This window comes from Moschus berezovskii, chromosome 12 (genome assembly GCF_049115385.1).
Source record: "Moschus berezovskii isolate FMDL1 chromosome 12, NW_MosBer_1.0, whole genome shotgun sequence".
Classification (NCBI taxonomy): domain Eukaryota; kingdom Metazoa; phylum Chordata; class Mammalia; order Artiodactyla; family Moschidae; genus Moschus; species Moschus berezovskii.
This window is the reverse complement of record NC_142471.1, coordinates 4802428-4820888: the sequence shown is the minus strand read 5'-3', so window position 1 is coordinate 4820888 and position 18461 is coordinate 4802428. Positions and strand designations below refer to the sequence as shown.

Sequence of the window (18461 nt, the reverse complement as noted above, 5' to 3'; positions counted from 1 at the left end):
AAGTGCTAACATCCAGACTTAACTCAGGGAAGGGAGCACCCAGCCGTGCTGGGAACTGGAGCCATGAGCCTGAGAAGCGTTAAGAAAAAGATCACAATGAGTGGTCACTGCTATTGGTCACTGGTCCCCAGATCCCCGAATTCTGGTCAAATATGCAGGTGCATAGTCTGAATAACATATTTGCTCAGGATGTAACCAATGGGAGCTTGCTTCCCTCTCGCTTTGGGGAAAATGACTCTTTAGTGGATATGGTACAGCAAGATGCTTCCTCATGAGAGGCAGAAGTGTGCTAGATGAATAGATTCCTGTCTCTAGATCTCACAGCCCCCTTGGGGACACATTCACTGCCTCAGATGAAGGACAACATCGCCACCCTATGTAAATCCCCAAGGATTACATCCTCCTAGGAACATAAGTGTGCGTGTGCTCCATCGGCCCAGGGTGGCAGGGTGTTGGCGGGAGGCATCAGGCCTGTTACCACTATGTCTCTCTTGAGAACACTTTTCTCAAGTATGTCCTTTTTAAGTCACTGGTTTTTAGGTTCACTATGCAGAGGTCCCCTGGCAAGAGAGCAGGGGGCTTCACTGTCAGCTTTACGCCTAGTCTCTAATTGTATCCACATTATTTGCCTAACCTGTGATGGAATAGGGAGGGATTTGTGTAGGGTTACCTAGGGCAGGACTGAGGGGCTAAAGTGATGACAGAAAGAAATCAGAGACGCGAACAGCAGCAGAAGCTGTCTCTCGTCTCCCTTACCGAGGCTGATTCGCGTTCATGTATGGCAGAAACCAACACAATATCATACAGCGATTATCATCCGGTGGAAAAAAAATCAAATAAAAAGGTAAAGGAAATAGGAGCCACAGAAGGGCTTTTGTTTACTTGTTAGTCTTAACAGAAAGGGAACTTCTTTTCAAAGCAGTTGTCTTTTGACAGGTCTTTGGCAATGCTGGCATTTCTCTTTAAGCCAAAATAAGTGCACTCTTTAAGCAATGCACTGCTCCTGAGGCCCCAGCTTGGGATGTAACTGCAAGAAAGTGGAGTCCCTCATTTTCGCTCTGGCCTGTTTCCCAGGATATCACACGCAAGCATGTACAAAAAGCCACCTCAGTCAGGGCTGCAAAGAATGTCACAGGTGTTCCCCAAGCATCTTCATGCCTAAGCAGAGAGAACTGGAGCTGGCGGGCTTAGGAACTCAAGTCTCATCTAATTCAGTTCCTCTGAATTAAAAGCATCTCTAACAGTCCTGTGACTTGCCGAAGGTCACACAAAGAGAAAGTGGTGGGTTGGGGTCCAAGACAGAGGTCTCCCCACATCTAGCCAGCTCTTTCCTCTGAAACTGACTTAACCATACTGCACGGAGGTGGGGAGAGGGACACAGAAGGGGATTTGTGCAGGGCTGACCCATGGCAGGGCTGAGGGGGCTACAAAGTGATGACAGAAAGAAACCAGAGAAGCAAACAGCACCAGAAGCTGTCTCTTCTCTTCCTTCCTCCCTCAAAACTCAGAAAATCTGTTCTGTTTCCCAGAGGGCTCAGGCTTACCCAAAGAGGTACCTCCTCCATGACTTGCACACACGTCACCTAGATGTTGGTGATGATGGTAACCAGGACAACCTGGGATGCAGTGGTGAGCGAGGGGCCTTTGGTCTCCAAGCCCATGAAACACAAGGCTGGAGGCAGAGGACAGCAGGTGAGTCACGTGGGCAGGATGGCCGGTTTTCCTTTCTGAATAAGAACGTGCATCTGTGTGTTCAGTTGCTCAGTCATGTCCGATTCTTTGTGACCCCATGGACTGTAGCTGGCCAGGCTCCTCTGTCCATAGTTTTCCAGGTATGACTACTGGAGTGGGTTTCCATTTCCTACTCTAAGGGATTCCTGATCTAAGGATGGAACCCGCATTCTTTACCACTGCCCCGCCCCCCTAAGATTTGAGAGTCTTAACTGCCCGTCTCTCCCATCTACTTGGTAGATTCCCAGTGAACATTCTCTGAACCACATCCAGTAGCTCTTCATGCACTGGACTCCTCTCAGCGTGAAATTGGTAACATTTGCTCCCACTTAATTATTAAATTGAATGTGGCCCCCAAAATCTTACATGACTACATGACTGATACTTGAAAATTAAAATGTCCCCCACTACAAAATCATTGGTATTCCTGGCTGAAATGGAGTTTTGTAGGATTTGCAATTCTGAACAGATAAAGTACAGGTTGTTTGGCATTTCAAAGTGGCTTTGAAAACTCTCTAGTAATTTGTCCCATCAGGCAGTCTTTTCAGCCATTCAAACTATTATTTTTTTCTTTCTACACATTTATTCCATCATTTAGCCCTAGGAGTAACTATTTTCACCACAGGCCGGAATGAAAAAAGCTATAGCAGGAATAGGGCCTCTTACTGAGCTTTTCCCTTCTCTGCCTGGCTGACGCTCCCTCCCCTCTTAGAAGCCCTGCAGACCCCACTTCCTCCAGACACGCTCCTGAATCCCTGAGTCTCTTACCACCTCAAGTCCAGGCCAGGGTGCTCCTCCCACGCCACGCACAGAACTTCTCTCACGTGTACGCACCTGCCTATCTCTCCAGCTAGACGGGGGTAGAATGGAGTCCTGCCATCCCTGGAGTTCCCGTGCAACTTGCCTAGTTCTCAAAAGATGCTCAGGACACATCTGCTGAAGCAAGGAATAGAGACTTCTTTTTTGCAGGTCTTGAGGAAGTGATGCAGTTTCTCAGCCTGCCTTGGCCAAGGCTGCCTCTCACCAAGTGTGAAGAGCCAGGCAGCGACCTGTGAGATGTCTCTAGACTCAGTCCCTTCCCTGGATGCAGCCAAGAGCAGCTTGCCTGGGATGATCTCCTGTCTCTAGGGCAGCTAGTGGGTCTTGTGTGTCTGTCCCCGCCCTTCCACACGCACTTGCCTTTTATCAGCCTCGAGAAGAGCCCTAAATCTTCCCTCCTGTCCTTCCATACATGTCTGGTTGGGTAGCCCTAACTTGGTCAGGCAATATTTCAAAGAGAATTTGCGTAACTCACCTCATGATCAAAACCCGTAGGCTTGAGTGTTCAGGCAGAAATTTTCAGCTGTGTTGAATTAGGGCTGATGTCAAATTTCTGTCCTACTCACTAAACTGGGGAAGTGTGATTTAAAACAGAAAAAAGGATTTCCTTTGTTGGGCAGGATTTTCTCATTAAAATGACTTTCTATTTATCTAGAAAGGTTTATACTTGGATCCAAAAAATGCATTCAGTTGCAAGCCTGAGCAGATGTCTGCACCCCACACACTGCTGAAAACCACACTCACAGACTCAGTGGTCAGGCTCTCCAAGGACTTTATTACTTAGTGATTTTCCCATAAAGAAGACTATGTCCTTGCCTATGAAATTTGGAAGATATAAATATTTAAAGTTTTAAAACTAGAGCTCATATTTAAAGGGAAGGGGGGACTTCCCTGGCGGTCTAGTGGTTAAGACTTTGCCTTCCAATGCAGTGGGTGCATTGGATCCCTTTATTGGAAGCTAAGATCCCACATGCCTCATAGCCAAAAACAAAAATGTAAAACAGAAACAATATCGTAACAAATTCAATAAAGACTTTAAAAATGGTCCTCATAAAAAGTACTTAAAAAAGGGTAAGGATTATAATAATAATTGCTTTGATAAGAACAAGTAACTGGTAACATCTCATCTGGCCACATCTAGAGTGGTGAGAGAATCATATGTATCACACACACACACACACACACACACACACTATTTCCTGAATAAAAATGTATTTGGAATAGAAATTGTTTAGGTTACATTGCTAGTTAGGTAAGTACTGCTGTAGCTGCCAACTTTACTTATGAAAGACTGCCACACCTAACAGAGCGTATGCTTTCAGAAATGTTATTCATCAGCGGTGACCTGCTGCAGATTTGAGCAGACCGGCTCCACCTTGGGTTAAGTCACTGGATAAAGAACATTGAAATAGCTGATGTTTTAAAATGCTGACAAAAGTAGTTCTAAAGGGCAAGGCAGTGTGATGTCTGAAATGATATCAAGTAGCAAGACAAGAGAAACCTGATAACTGAGGTAAGAAGCCTTGCCATGATTTAAAAATTAAGCTGAGGAAATCAACAAGTACCCTTCAGGACTATATCCCATGTGAGAAACACACTCTGCTGCGTGATGTACTTAAGGATCTCATCAATATGAATGAGTGGACAAAGGAGACGTGAGGCACATACATATATTCCATTACATATGTAATAGGGTACTACTCAGCCACGAAAAAGAATGACGTAATGCCATTTGCAGATTATCATACTACGTGAAGAAAGCCGGAGACAAATACCTTATAATATCACTTATATGTGGAATCTAAAAAAGATGCAAATGAACTTATGTACAAAACAGACTCACAGACACAGAGAAGAGACTTGTGGTTACGAAAGGGGAAAGGGAAAGGAGGAATCAATGAGGAGTTCAGGATTAATGGGGCTTCCCTTGTGGCTCAGCTGGTAAAGAATCCACCTGCAGTGAGGGAGACCTGGGTTCAGTCCCTGGGTTGGGAAGATCCCCTGGAGAACAGAAAGGCTACCCACTCCAGTATTCTGGCCTGGAGAATTCCATGGACTGTATAGACCATGGGGTCGCAAATAGACACGACTGAGCAGCTTTCACTTTCACTTTGGAATTAACATATATACACTACTGTATATAAGATGGACAATCAGGACCTAATGTACAGCACAGGGAGCCATATTCAATACCCTGTAATAATTTATAATGGAAAAGAATCTGAAAAAACATGTGTATATAATGGAATCGCTTTTTAAAATTGGCATATAATTGTTTTACCATGTTGTGTTAGCTTCTGCTGTGTAAAAACATGAATCACACATATGTATACATCCATGCCCTCCCTCTTGAGCCTCTTTCCACGCACCCCATCCCACCCCTTAGGTCGTCATAGAGCACTGAGCTGAGCTCCCCATGCTATTCAGCATCTTCCCACTAGCCATCTGTTTTACACACAGCAGTGTTACCTATTAACTGAAACATTTTAAATCAACTATACTTCAATTTAAAAAAAAGAAGAAAAAAATCAGCCATTGATATTTCCCACAGTTAGCTGCTGGGACCTGCGCTAACAGGGAAGGTCTCTGACTTGGACATCCCCCTCTCTGCCCTAGCAGCCTACTTAGATCCCTAATTTCCTTGGCCATGTAATAAGGCAACAGCAATAGCTGCCTATCCATAAAAATGTCTAATTCCTGCAGTGAAAGTCACAGGCTACATCACACAGAAAGGACAGGTGACAGAGTAACCTGCATTTATGGATTGCTGAGCCACAGCAGTACTTATGTTTCAAAATCAATTAAAAATCCTGCACTGCACACATGCATCCTTATAAACCAAAAATGGATCTTGAGCCTCATGATGTTTGTTCTGTTCTTAAGTTTCATAGTCTCACCTATAGCTTGAGGTAAACCAGATGTGATTACCACCATCCATGAGCTTAGCTGATACATTAAAGCATTTCCTTAGTTCGGTATTAAAATCACAGCCTTAAATATGTTCCTTTGGGCTGTTTTCCAAAATACATGCTTGGCAAATACATTCCAGAAAGGCTATATGGTTTTCCTTTTTCTATTGTCCACACAAAGAATATTTACCTCAAACTCCTGTCCAATACCACAAAGGATATCTTTCACAATCTATTTGAAATAGATTTTGTAAGTATTCATGTTTTCACATAAATGCTGAGTTCTGTGGTCATTACGTAATGCCAACAAGCAGAGGGGCACATGGTATGACAGTAATGATACATCGTTACTACTCCATAAGATACATGTATTCATCCAAATATTCAGATTATATGGTTACACCCTGAGTAAGTGGTATTTCTTTTAAAAGCATCCAGATGTTGGTGGTGGTAAGGAAAGCATCTGAAATATTTAGATGTCTTCAGGTCAGAACAAGCTGAATCACCAATGAATTGTCTTCAAGTATCTGCACACTGGGTCGGGGGAATACCCCCTAGAGAAGAAAATGGCAACCCACTCCAGTGTTCTTGCCTGGAGAATCCCATGGACAGAGGATCCTGGTGGGCTATCGTCCACGGGGTCACAAAAAGAGTCAGACACGACTTAGCGACTAAAACAATGAAATGACAAATCTGTATGCTTATTTCAAAGAAGACACCAAGAAATGAATTCTAAATAGAACCATTAATAGAACAAAAGATATGGCTGAAAGAAGAAATGGCCTGGTAATTCATGTATGTTCCTTGGCCTGTGGTTTCTAGTTCACATGGAAGGCAAGTTTAGGAAGCCATATTTCCTATTCCATGATCACGTGAGAGAATCTGGTCTGCTTCCTTGGACACACCAATGTTGCATAAGGCCAAACTGAACTGGAAACTTTGGAGGAAAAATCTGTTTGTAAATGAGATTGACAGCATCAGTGAATACCTAAACAATCTGTTTAACACAAGACTTCAGATTCTGGTGATAGCAGCATAAACTCTAAGGTCCTTTTGCATGAGGAAATGAAGAGAGAACACCTTTGGGGGGATTGCCTTTCAGGGGATGTGTCCTGCGTGTGTGTGCATGCTTGGGCATGTTCGACTCTTTGGGACCCCATGGACTGTAACCTTCCAGGCTCCTCTGTCCATGGGATTTCCCAGGTAAGAATACTGGAGAGGGTTGCCATTTCCAACTCCAGGGGATCTTCCCAACCGGGGAATCAAACCTGCATCTCTTGCATTGGCAGGTGGATTCTTTACCAACTGCGTCACCTGGGAAGCCCTGCCAGCAGCCTGTTGATAAGAAGTACTGAATTACAAGGGGCTCAGACTCAAATGCCAGCTTCCATTTGTGTTCATCTTAGATTAAAACTGTTTTGAATTTCTAAATGCTTTTTCTGTGAGTTACGCAACTATGAGACGACTAGAATCACTGCCTTAAACAGAGTATTAGTACACTTTCCAGAGATGTAAAAGCCTGGATTCGAAATCTCTCCGTTTCGCAAAGGAAACTGTTCTGTAAGCATCACAGTCCTCACCACCCGGCCTGTGACCAGCCTCTCTCAACCCCTCAAGTGTTCATCAGTGAGCGACAAGGAATTTCCAAGGTGAAGGAGGCTCTGAAGGCCCTGAGGTAGTTTTCCTCTGAAGCACAGAACTATTTTTAATTAGTAGAAGAGGCGCCACAGTTAGGCCCTGGAGCAAAGAGAGTGGTTCCGTAATTTTCCAAAAGCAGGGAGAGCAGGCAGATCAGAGGCATCCACTTCCTCTCCTTGGGCAGGAGGCTGGCAGGCTGATAGCATCAATTAACTGAGAGAAGCGGCAGGAACCAGTTAAATGGTGGCCAAGAAGCATCCTCCTCCCACCTGACAGGTGTCCGGGGCTCTGCACCCTCCCCCGAAGCCAGGGGCCAGGGCCAGGGTGGTGCCCATGAGCCTGCCAACATCCCATCTACTGACGGAGTTTTTTCTCAACCTTTCAGTGCCAGCTGTACTTAAAATTCTAATTACATAATTTAAATAAATACTATGTAAAGCAATGAAATATTAGTGGGAAAGAAGAGGAGTTCCTCTCTCCATCTATACCATGCTGAAAACCTTGGGAAAACTCAATAATATTTAAGCGGGAAGAGACTGAAGACTGTTTTGTAAGTGCTCTAGAAATTGCCAGGCCACTTTAAAGAAACACAAACTGGAAATCTGTTAATGATGCATTATTGGTGAGGTTTCTGCAAGAAGAGCCATGGGAAAAGCCAGTCAGGAAAATCTGTACAAACATGTGCCAAGCCTTGGTCTTATAAGTAGTAACAATTAGTAGATAAATTTTAAAAAATATTTAAATGCACATATATCATTTTTTACAATTCTCTGGCTTTTAAGTTAATCAATCAATTACCAATCCCCATGGCAACCTAATTGCTTCTGCTGCTCTCCTCTTGAGGTAAGGAGGTTGGGTTTGCAACACAAAATACTAAATTGTAGAAAGGATGGAATTTCTTTTCATGCCCAAGTTTTCTGCTTTCTCCTCAAAGGCCTTAGACAGAAAGAGAAAAGGCAGCTAATGATTAAGTGAGCATTCTATCCTGGGGGTTGTCTCACAAATTTCAAGTTAGACGAGTTACCAGGAGGACATGTCCATTAACAGGTGAATGGATAAAGAAGTTGTACACGTATACAATGGGCTGTTACATGAAAAAGAATGCATTTGAGTCTGTTCTAGTGAGGTAGATGCTAGAGCCTGTTATACAAAGTAAGTCAAAAGAGAAAGACAAATATTGTATATTAATGCATATGTATGGGATCTAGAAAGATGGTACTGCTGAACCTATTTGCAGGGCAGGAGTAGAGACACAGACGTGGAGAACACACTTGACACAGTGGAGGCAGGAGAGGGTGGGACGAATTGAGAGAGTAGCACTGAAACGCATACGTTACCACGTGTAAAGCAGATAGCCAGCAGGAAGCTGCTGCATAACACAGGGAGCTCAGCCTCCATGCTCTGGGACAACTTAGAGGCCTGAGATGGGGTGGGGGGTGGGAGGGAGCTTCAAAGAGGGAGGAGACATGTGTATACTCATGGCTGATTCATGGTGATGTATGGCAGAAACCATACAATGCTTTACAACATTGTAAAGCAATTATCCCGCAATTAAAAATACAAATATAAGAAGAGGACATGTAGTTCAGGCCCTGCTCTTTTTACCCTGCTTCACTGGTGAGGCTGCTGCCCTGCTGAGAGCTCAGGGGAGCCAGGAAGTGATGGGGAAGAGAGAGAAGCAAAACTGCATCTGCCAGGACTGGAGAAAAAGCCCTTCAACCACTACAGATGTTTCTAGAAGTATAAATCAGTTTAAGATGTGAGGACACACTTCTTCACCACATATTGGTTTTTTCAGCTTTCCTTTCATGTGAAATGGAATAAAATGAAATTGGGAGACGCTGGCAATCATTTCTGGAGACCTAAATAATAACTAAAGGGCTTCCCTGGTGGGTTAGATGGCAAAGAATCCACTGCAATGCAAGAGACCTGCTGGGTTCAATCCGTGGGTCGGGAAGATCCCCTGGAGAAGAGCATGGCAACCCACTCCAGTTTTCTTGCCTGGGAAATCCCATGGACAGAGGAGCCTGGCAGGCTACAGTCCATGGTGTTGCAAAGGGTTGGCTACAACTTGGAGACTAAACCACAACCACAACAATAATAACGAAAGCTGTAAGTCAACTAGACTTCAATCACCAAACAGAAACTAAAAACATAAAGTTACCCTGTATCTTATTGTTAATTCCCTTTACTGCAGACATCTTAACACCCTGGCTGCTCAAATCCTGCGTGAGATGCTCAAAGCTGCTGGGCCTTTTTTAGCCTCTTTGAGCCTCTTTGAGCAGCTCCTGGCTGGGAAAGGAAGCAGCTGGAGGCAAGAGGCAGGGAGAGTGATGCTGTCCAGGGGAACGCAGCGGGAGGGAAGCCCACTTTGTAGTAAAAACAGAAAGCACCCCAGCAGGACAAGCTGCAGACAGGAAAGAGAGAATTACGCAGGTATAATGGCCAGAACAGCAAGTACAAAAGAGCAACTTCAGAGTGGAGGAAGCTGGCTCACTGATTTCCCCAGCTTCTGTCTGGCCCCCGTGCAATTTCTGTAATGTCTATAAAGCAGGGCCAACAGCAGCTGATTGTTTCCAGAGGCTGAGGCAATGCTTGCAGGAGAGCTGTAATGAAGCTGAAAAAGAAGAGGGCTCTTAACATTGAGGAAGCGCAAGTGAAAATTGGCCCTTCGCCTTGCGGCCAACTTCCTAGGTAACAAAGCCCACAGCAAATTACTATGCCTTAATGGGCCCAGTTGTAAAATGGGGGAAATGGTGCTGAGAAGCCCGGTGGGACCCTAAACACAGCAAAATCTCTAATTAATGACAAAGCACTTGTGAGAACCGGTGCAACCAAAATGCATGTACCCACATGGGGCAGATAAGCACAGGGAAGGCTTTGAAAATCCATCTCCCTGTGGACCTCCAGAAGAAGTCAGCAATTTTTCATGGAAGATTTAGGTTAGAAAGTAATTGACTGCCTTCAGGGCACCAGGTTTCAAGAGAGAAACCAGTGTGGGGTGGCCAGACCCAGCAGGGAGTTTCACAGCAAAAGCAACTCAGTGCTGCAAAGCAAACAGACCCTGTGGCCTCAGGATAAACACACGAGGAGCCAGAATCCAGAGTCCCTGGAAACCAAGGCAGGAAAACAAAAGCACCTTCCTCCGAATGAGACCCTTGGTCATTATTCACGCTTTGAGTAGCTGAGGATCCTTCACCCGAAAACAAACAAGACTGTCCGTTTACTAAACTTTTCTTTACTTGAATATCTTCCACGGAGTCATTGCTCTTTTCTGTTAATAAAAGAAGCAGGGTATACTGTTTTAAAAAGGTCTTAGAGATTGTTGTGACTGCCATAAAGAGTGATAAATATACACACAATTATGAGTTAAGCCTGTACATGTATGTGTCAGGGCTTCCCTGGTGACTCAGATGGGAAAGAATCTGCTTGCAATGCAGGAGACACAGGTTCAATCCCTGGGTCAGGAAGATCCCCTGGAGAAGGGAATGGCTACCCACTCCAGTATTCTTGCCTAGAGAATCCCATGGACAGAGGAACCTGGTGGGCTACAGTCCATGGGGTAGCAGAGTCAGACAGAATTGAGCAACTAAACTGCCACCACCAGGTATGTATCACTCACGTTTAGATGCATTATTCTATTTAAATCTTTACAATCTTCGTTCATGAGATATTTTTCATTGTTCTCATTGTTTGTTTTGTTTTTAAATAGATGAGGAGATGCAGTCTGTACACAGCCCAGCGGCCTCGGCTCTGCTCATCTGCTGTACTGCCTTCTGATAGCCTTGAGACAAATGCAACCAAATCTAACAGCTAGAGCCTCACTTTTAAAATAGGGAGATATTATTTTTAAAATTATAGTCACTTTTGTAACATTACATGCAGTAAAAATTCTGGTGTAAAATTAGAGATTTAGACATATACACTTAGTTATGCAGACTTCCCAGGTGGCGCAAGTGGTAAAGAAACTGCCTGCCAGTGCAGGAGATGTAAGAGATGCAGTTCAATCCCTATGATGGGAAGATCCCTGGGAGGAGGGCATGGAAACCCACTCCAGTATGCTTGCCTGGAGAATCCCATGGACAGAGGAGCCTGGTGGACTACAGCCCACAGCACTGCAAAAAGCCAGACGTGATCGAAGTGACTCAGCATGCACCCGTGCACAGTTACACTACCACTACCGCAATCAAGATACAGACAGTTTTCTCACTACCGCCCCACCCCCAACTCTTTCCTGTTTCTGTTTGTGACAGGTGCCCCCCCACCCCCACCAACCCCTCATCCCCACCCCTCCGCACCAGTACCCAGCAACAACTGATCAGTTTTCTGTTTCTATAATTTTGTTCTTTCCAGAAGGGAAGCGCAAGCGTTCCAAAGATGCCCACTTTCCTCTCTGACTAAACCCCAGAGAGCAAAGCAGGGACAGTACATGGAACATGATGGACACAGAACTGGAGATGGCCAGGCCGCATGCCCCTTGCATCAGAATATTCTTCCAAGCTGGCCCACTGAGACAGGCCACAAGTTTTCAACAATGTTAACCAAAAGCAAGGCAACCAGTCCTTGCAGAGGATCCCACCTGCAAGGCCTCAGCTAACAAAGGAGTTGAGATCATCCACAGCTCGGTGTAGAGGCCAGCAGGATTCCAGAGAGTGACAGCAGCTTGCTTTCTCATAAGGTTGCTCAATGAAAATATATGATCGAGTATCAATTATCCAGGCAAGTCCAGAAGGCGTTGACTGTAAGCACAGGTCATCAGAGGGTGTGTGCTCTTAAAGAACAGGGTCCTGCAGACAGGATGGGGGCAGGGTACCCACACGGACAAACTCCCTGGTGAGTAGTGGCAAAGACCCAGGGAGGGGGCACATCTAATGTCAACTGTGAGACACGGACGTGGAATGACACGTTCCTCCAGACTTGGGTGTGCATGCTCAGTCGCTCAGTCATGTCCAACTCTTTGTGACCCCATGGACTGCAGCTTGCCAGGCTCCTTTGCCCATGGAATTTTCCAGGCAAGAATACTGAAGTGGATTGCCATTTCCTCCTCCGGGGGATCTTCCCCACCCAGGGATCGAACCTACATCTTCTTGTGACTCCTGCACTGGCAGGCGGATTCTTTACTACTACACCACCTGGGAAGCCCCTCCTCCAGCTTCACCAAGGTTTTATTTTCTTTTAATATTCAGAACACCTGGGAATCTGGCCAGAAAAGTACTCTGAAGCCTCCTGTCATGGCACTGAAACTGGAAAGAAATTCCTGGAGCCCTTTTGTTGAAAAGATCTTATTAAGGCTAGAAGCGAAAGTGAGCAAGGGGAAGGGAGAGTAAGGAGAGATGAAGCAGGGAGGGGAGGGGTGGGGAAGGTAGATCTCTGTGAATCTAGGTCAGCCCTGGGGTAAAACAATGAATAAATCTACACTTTAATTTTTAATACCTATATCACAGGCCATATCTTAGGTTTTTTAAATGAAAAGAGCAAATTCTAACATTCATTATGATCTTGCTTTGGCAAAAACAGTTAATGGAATATATACATATATTTGTTTGATTCTAATGAATAAATATTATAGGATACATATTCTAAATATAGAATTAAATATCACAGATGACATATAAAATATGTATACAGACAACAGCCACATGTTATATATGACATATAGAGTGTGGGCTATATATATACAGTAATTATATATTAGTTTATATATTCTGACTACAGCCATGAAATTAGAATAAAAATAGAGCTAAATATGCCAAAAGTTTTTTTCATTCTCCTATATATTAAACAACTTCTATAAAAATTCTACATCATTTTGAAATCATGTTCAGGAGTTGTTAAAACTTTAAAGAGTTTGGCTGGTTCAGTGGGAAGCCCACCCAGTATTTACTGTTCTCACTTGGAGTGTGGTCCCAAAGCCCCCCCTCAGAGTAAGAATCCTTAATCCTAAGAGGATGGACAGACCTCTTTCTGTTCACTGCTAGCACAGTGAGGAGACGGGGTCGGGTGCACCGTCCACTCTTCAAAGGCTTGCAAAGGTGTCTTCCTTTCATCTTCAGGGTGGGACTTCATGGGGGTGGCCAGAGCAATGGTATAAGCACCTCCCCCTAAGTCATCTGCCTGTCTCTCATCTGCAAACAGGCTGCCCCTGGCCTCCTGGAGCTGCAAGCTCTGGATGAGCAACCGACAAGCTTCCAAGTCAGCTTCCCACACTTTTCCAAGCAGCGGACACTTGCAGCTATGAGGCAGAGAAGAAACAAAGGCATAAAGATTAGTTCAGTGCTGTTGCTGCTGCTGCTGCTGCTGCTGAGTCACTTCAGTCGTGTCTGACTCTGTGCGACCCCATAGACAGAAGCCCACCAGGCTCCCCCGTCCCTGGGATTCTCCAGGCAAGAACACTGGAGTGGGTTGTCATTGTTTCATCATACCAAACAAAGAGCTTTTCCACCTGGTTAAAAAGTTAGAGTGAACAACTTACTTTTACATAATGATGGATTATTTCAACCAGAAGATTCAGAAGGGCCAAATTTGTATACCATCAAGTAACAGTGAAATAAGTATAGTCCTTCTTAGCTACTTGGTCTGTGAGGATATCCAAGATCCTAAATATTTTTCAAGACTCAGTGGTTCAATACAACAACCCTGCTCACGTTTGTCCTCTTGTCTGGCTGTCTTCATTTGAGTCCCTAGACTTGCCCAACTCCCCCAGGGCAAGGACTTTTTCATGTGCTACTCCATCTGCCTAGATTGTCCCTCCCGCACCTTTTCCCCTTACTGACCCACATTCACCCAGGTAATGAAAATGAGTGAAGCAGTGCAAGGGTAATATAAAGCATAACAACAGATACTCAGCCTCACTGCTGCTGCTGCTGCTGCTGCTAAGTCACTTCAGTCGTGTCTGACTCTGTGCGACCCCATTGACGGAAGCCCAACAGGCTCCCCTGTCCCTGGGATTCTCCAGGCAAGAACACTGGAGTGGGTTGCCATTTCCTTCTCCAATGTGTGAAAGCGAAAAGTGAAAGTGAAGTCGCTCAGTCATGTCCGACCCTTAGCGATCCCACGGACTGCAGCCTACCAGGCTCCTCCATCCATGGGATTTTCTAGGCAAGAGTACTGGAGTGGCTTGCCATTGCCTTCTCCATCAGCCTCACTAACTGAATGCAATAAGAGAGATGTGAACTCTTGCTGGTAAGAAGGACATATCCCTTTACAGGAAGCCCTTTCATCAGCTCAGACCAGCTAAAGCTGTGAGGAACGGAGACTCAACGTTCACAAAAATTTTGACTTTAATGGAAAGCCAAAGGCCCAAAATTTTAAATGAAAACATATTTTTCATCATCTGTTCAGCTCCAGACTAAACACTTTCTATACAACTATCTTCCATTTATTAATCCTTCCTTCTACTGTGTCTAATCTGCTATTCAATTTATTTCTTCTGTTCTAAATTTTGGTTACTTTATCAGTTCTATAATTTCTGTTGACTTGTATTTTTTACATTTCAGTTCTCTTCTGAAATTATCCACCATGTCCTCTATCTTCCTAAACATATGGATCATCATTATTTTAAAGCCTGTAACTATAAATGATGAATCCAAAAGTAAGTAAGAAAAAATGAGACAGAAGTTATATATTAGAAGAGCTATTGATGAGAATTTCCAGGTAATTGACAAGGGACATCAAATTACACATTCAGATACAATCTCAAAGAAGGGAAAAGCAAACTTAAAAACACACCCAGGTTCATCTTAATGAAACTGCTGAACAACAAAGACAGATCAAATCTCTTAAAAACAGCTTGAGGGGAAAAAAAAGACAGTCACTTCAAGGAAGCAATAATATGGGTGACTGAAATGGTGTATGCCAGAAGGTAATAAAGTAACATCTTAAAAATAGTGGGAAACCAATACAATAATGTAAAGTAATTAGCCTCCAATTAAAATAAATAAATTTAAAAAAATAGTGGGAAAAATGTAACATCCTATAAATTATACAATTATTTTAATTTCATTCAAAAATAAAAGTTTAAAAAAGGTATCTTCAAATAAATAAAAATGGAAAGAATTCCTTGCAGTATATGCACAATAAAGGAAATGATCCCAGATGGAAGCAAGGACATGCATTATTGTTGTTATTTAGTTGCTAAGTCATGTCCAGATCTTTTGTGACCCTATGGAATATAGCCTGCCAGGCTCCTCTACCCGTGGGATTTTCCAGGCAAGAGTACTGGAGTGGGCTGCCATTTTCTTCTCCAGGGAATCTTCCCAGTCCAGGGATTGAACCCACATCTTCTGCATTAGCCAGTGATTCTTTATCACTGAGCCACCTAGAAGGTCCAAGGTACATGCATAAAGGAATGAAAAAAAAAAAAATGGAAGAGTAAATATGTGGCTAAATTTAAGCGACTGTTGATATAAAAAAACAGCAATAATTTCTTTCATGATCTAAAATATATGAAGACTTAAAATACATGACAAAGAGGGAATGAAAGGCATTAAAATAGTTTCAGGTCCTTGAGCTTCCAGAAAGTAGTAAAGTGCTCAATGTATTAAATTTTAAAAACTCATGGATTCATATTGAACTCCTTATGGTAATAATAATGCAGAGAGATTTAAAGAATGTATAACTAACAAGCCAATATGTGAGAGCTTTAAAATTAAAATATACTAAAGTATTGGTTTAATGAAAGCAATAAAGATAGGAATCAATGTGATATAGATAGGGAAGATGGCAAAATAGAACTATTTATCCCTAATATATTAGGAATTACATTAAATATAAATAGATAAATACTGTATTTAAAAGTCAAAGATTTTAGACTAGAACAAAAATATCAAAATCCACTTCCATGTTGCTTATAAGACTCACACATCATTAGATATAAGGATACAAACAGGTTACAGACAAAAGAATGGAAATATGTCATGAAGTCATAAGAAATACAGTATAATGGGTAAAGGACAGCCTGTTCAATATACTCACGCCAACTGGATTAATATCCCTACATGAATGGGCTTCCCAGGTTGTGCCAGTGGTAAAGAACCCGCCTGTCAATGCAGGAGACGTTAAGAGACCTGGGTTCAATTCCTGAGCTGGGAATATCCCCTAGAGGAGGGCACGACAACCCATTCCAGTATTCTTGCCTGGAGAATCCCAAAGACAGAGGAGTCTGGCGGGCTACAGTCCACAGTGTCACAAAGAAGTGGACACAACTGAAGCAATTGAGCACGCACACACTATAGGGAAAGAAATCAAATTCATGATTACTGGCTCACACTGAGCAAACATCAATTTCAGGTGGATTACCGATCAAAATGTGAAAAAGGAATAAAACTTCTAGAAAAAAATTCAGGCATATATTGCTTTATTATGCTTCATTTTATTTCACTTCACAGATAGTGCTTTTTTTTTTTTTTTTTTTGCAAATTGAAGGTTTAAGGCAACCCTGCATCAAGCAAGATTATCAGCACCATTATCTTTTCTTTTTTAAAAAATCTATTTATTTTTTAATTGAAGGATAATTGTTTTACAGAATTGTGTTGTTTTCTGTCAAACCTCAACAAGAATAAGCCATAGGTACACCCATGTCCCCTCCCTCCTAAACCTCCCTCCCATCTCCCTCCCCATCCCACCCCTCTGGGTTGATACAGAGTCCCTGTTTGAGTTCCCTCGACAGCAAATTACCATCGGCTGTCTATTTTATGAAAGGTATTGTAAGTTTCCATATTCTCTCCATACATCTCACCCTCTCCCTCCCCAATTCCCACTGTGTCCGTCAGTCTATTCTCTAGGTAGGTCTGTTTCTCCGTTGCTGCCCTGCAAGTAAGTTCATCAGTACCATCTTTCTAGATTCCATATATATGCATTAAATTACGATAATTATTTCTCTTTCTGACTCACTTCACTCTGTACAATAGGCTCTAGTTTCATCTACCTCATTAGAACTGACTCAAATGTGTTCCTTTTTATGGCTGAGTAACATTCCATTTCCATGGGAAACAGATGGGGAAAAAGTGGAAATGGAAAGAGTGTCAGACTTTATTTTTTTGGGGCTCCAAAATCACTGCAGATGGTGATTGCAGCCATGAAATTAAAAGATGCTTACTCCTTGGAAGGAAAATTATGACCAACCTAGATAGCATATTAAAAAGCAGAGACATTACTATGCCAACAAAGGTCCGTCTAGTCAAGGCTATGGTTTCACCAGTGGTCTTGTATGGATGTGAGAGTTGGACTGTGAAGAAAGCTGAGTGCTGAAGAATTGATGCTTTTTAACTGTGGTACTGGAGAAGACTCTTGAGAGTCCCTTGGACTGCAAGGAGATCCAACCAGTCCATCCTAAAGGAGATCAGTCCTGGGTGTTCACTGGAAGGACTGATGCTGAAGCTGAAACTCCAATACTTTGGCCACCTCATGAAACAAGTTGACTCATTGGAAAAGACTCTGATGCTGGGAGGGATTGGGGGCAGGAGGAGAAGGGGACGACAGAGGATGAGGTGGCTGGATAGCATCACCAACTTGATGGACATGAGTTTAGGTAAACACTGGGAGTTGGTGATGGAAAGGGAGTCCTGGTGTGCTGCCATTCATGGGGTCGCAAAGAGTCAGACTGAGCAACTGAACCGAACTGAATATTCCATTGTGCATACATATACACCACAGCTTCTTTACCCATTCATCTGTCTACATGGACATCTAGGTTGTTTCCATGTTCTGCTGCTGCTGCTGCTGCTACTAAGTCGCTTCAGTCATGTCCGACTCTGTGCGACCCCATAGATGGCAGCCCACCAGGCTCCAGCTCGCCAGGCTCCCCTGTCCCTGGGATTCTCCAGGCAAGAACACTGAAGTGGGTTGCCATTTCCTTCTCCAGTGCATGAAGGTGAAAAGTGAAAGTGAAGTCCCTCAGTCGTGTCGACTCTTAGCAACCCCGTGGACTGCAGCCCACCAGGCTCCTCCGGCCATGGGATTTTCCAGGCAAGAGTACTGGAGTGGGGTGCCATTGCCTTCTCCGTTCCATGTTCTAGCCATTGTAAACAGAGTTGCAATGAACATTGGGGTACATGTGTCTTTTTCAAGTTTGGTTTCCTCAGGGTATATGCCTAGTAATGGGATTGCTGGGTCATATAGTGGTTTTATTCCTAGTGTTTTTTTTTTTTTAAAGGAATCTCTCAGAGATATTGCAGGTTTGTCTCTAGACCATGACAGTAAACCTGCAATGTCTCTGAGGTATGTCTGAATAGGATAATATCTTTATGACTTTTCAGTAAACAAAGATCTCTCAAATTGGATATAAAAAGTACTAGCTATAAAGAAAACAATTAATAAATTTGACTATAAATATTAAGAGCTTACAATCATGAAAAAAACAAAACC

General features: G+C 43.3%; 1 protein-coding gene across 2 annotated transcripts in view; it reads right to left on the bottom strand.

Moving 5' to 3' along the window:
* DISC1 (DISC1 scaffold protein) overlaps window positions 1–18461 on the bottom strand; it is a 407183-nt gene that overhangs the window by 19415 nt on the left and 369307 nt on the right. For both annotated transcript variants that reach the window (XM_088841835.1, XM_055425806.2), the window contains exon 11: window positions 13056–13329. In XM_088841835.1, the coding sequence (XP_088697961.1) occupies window positions 13056–13329 (274 nt within the window). The remainder of the gene's footprint in view (window positions 1–13055; window positions 13330–18461) is intronic.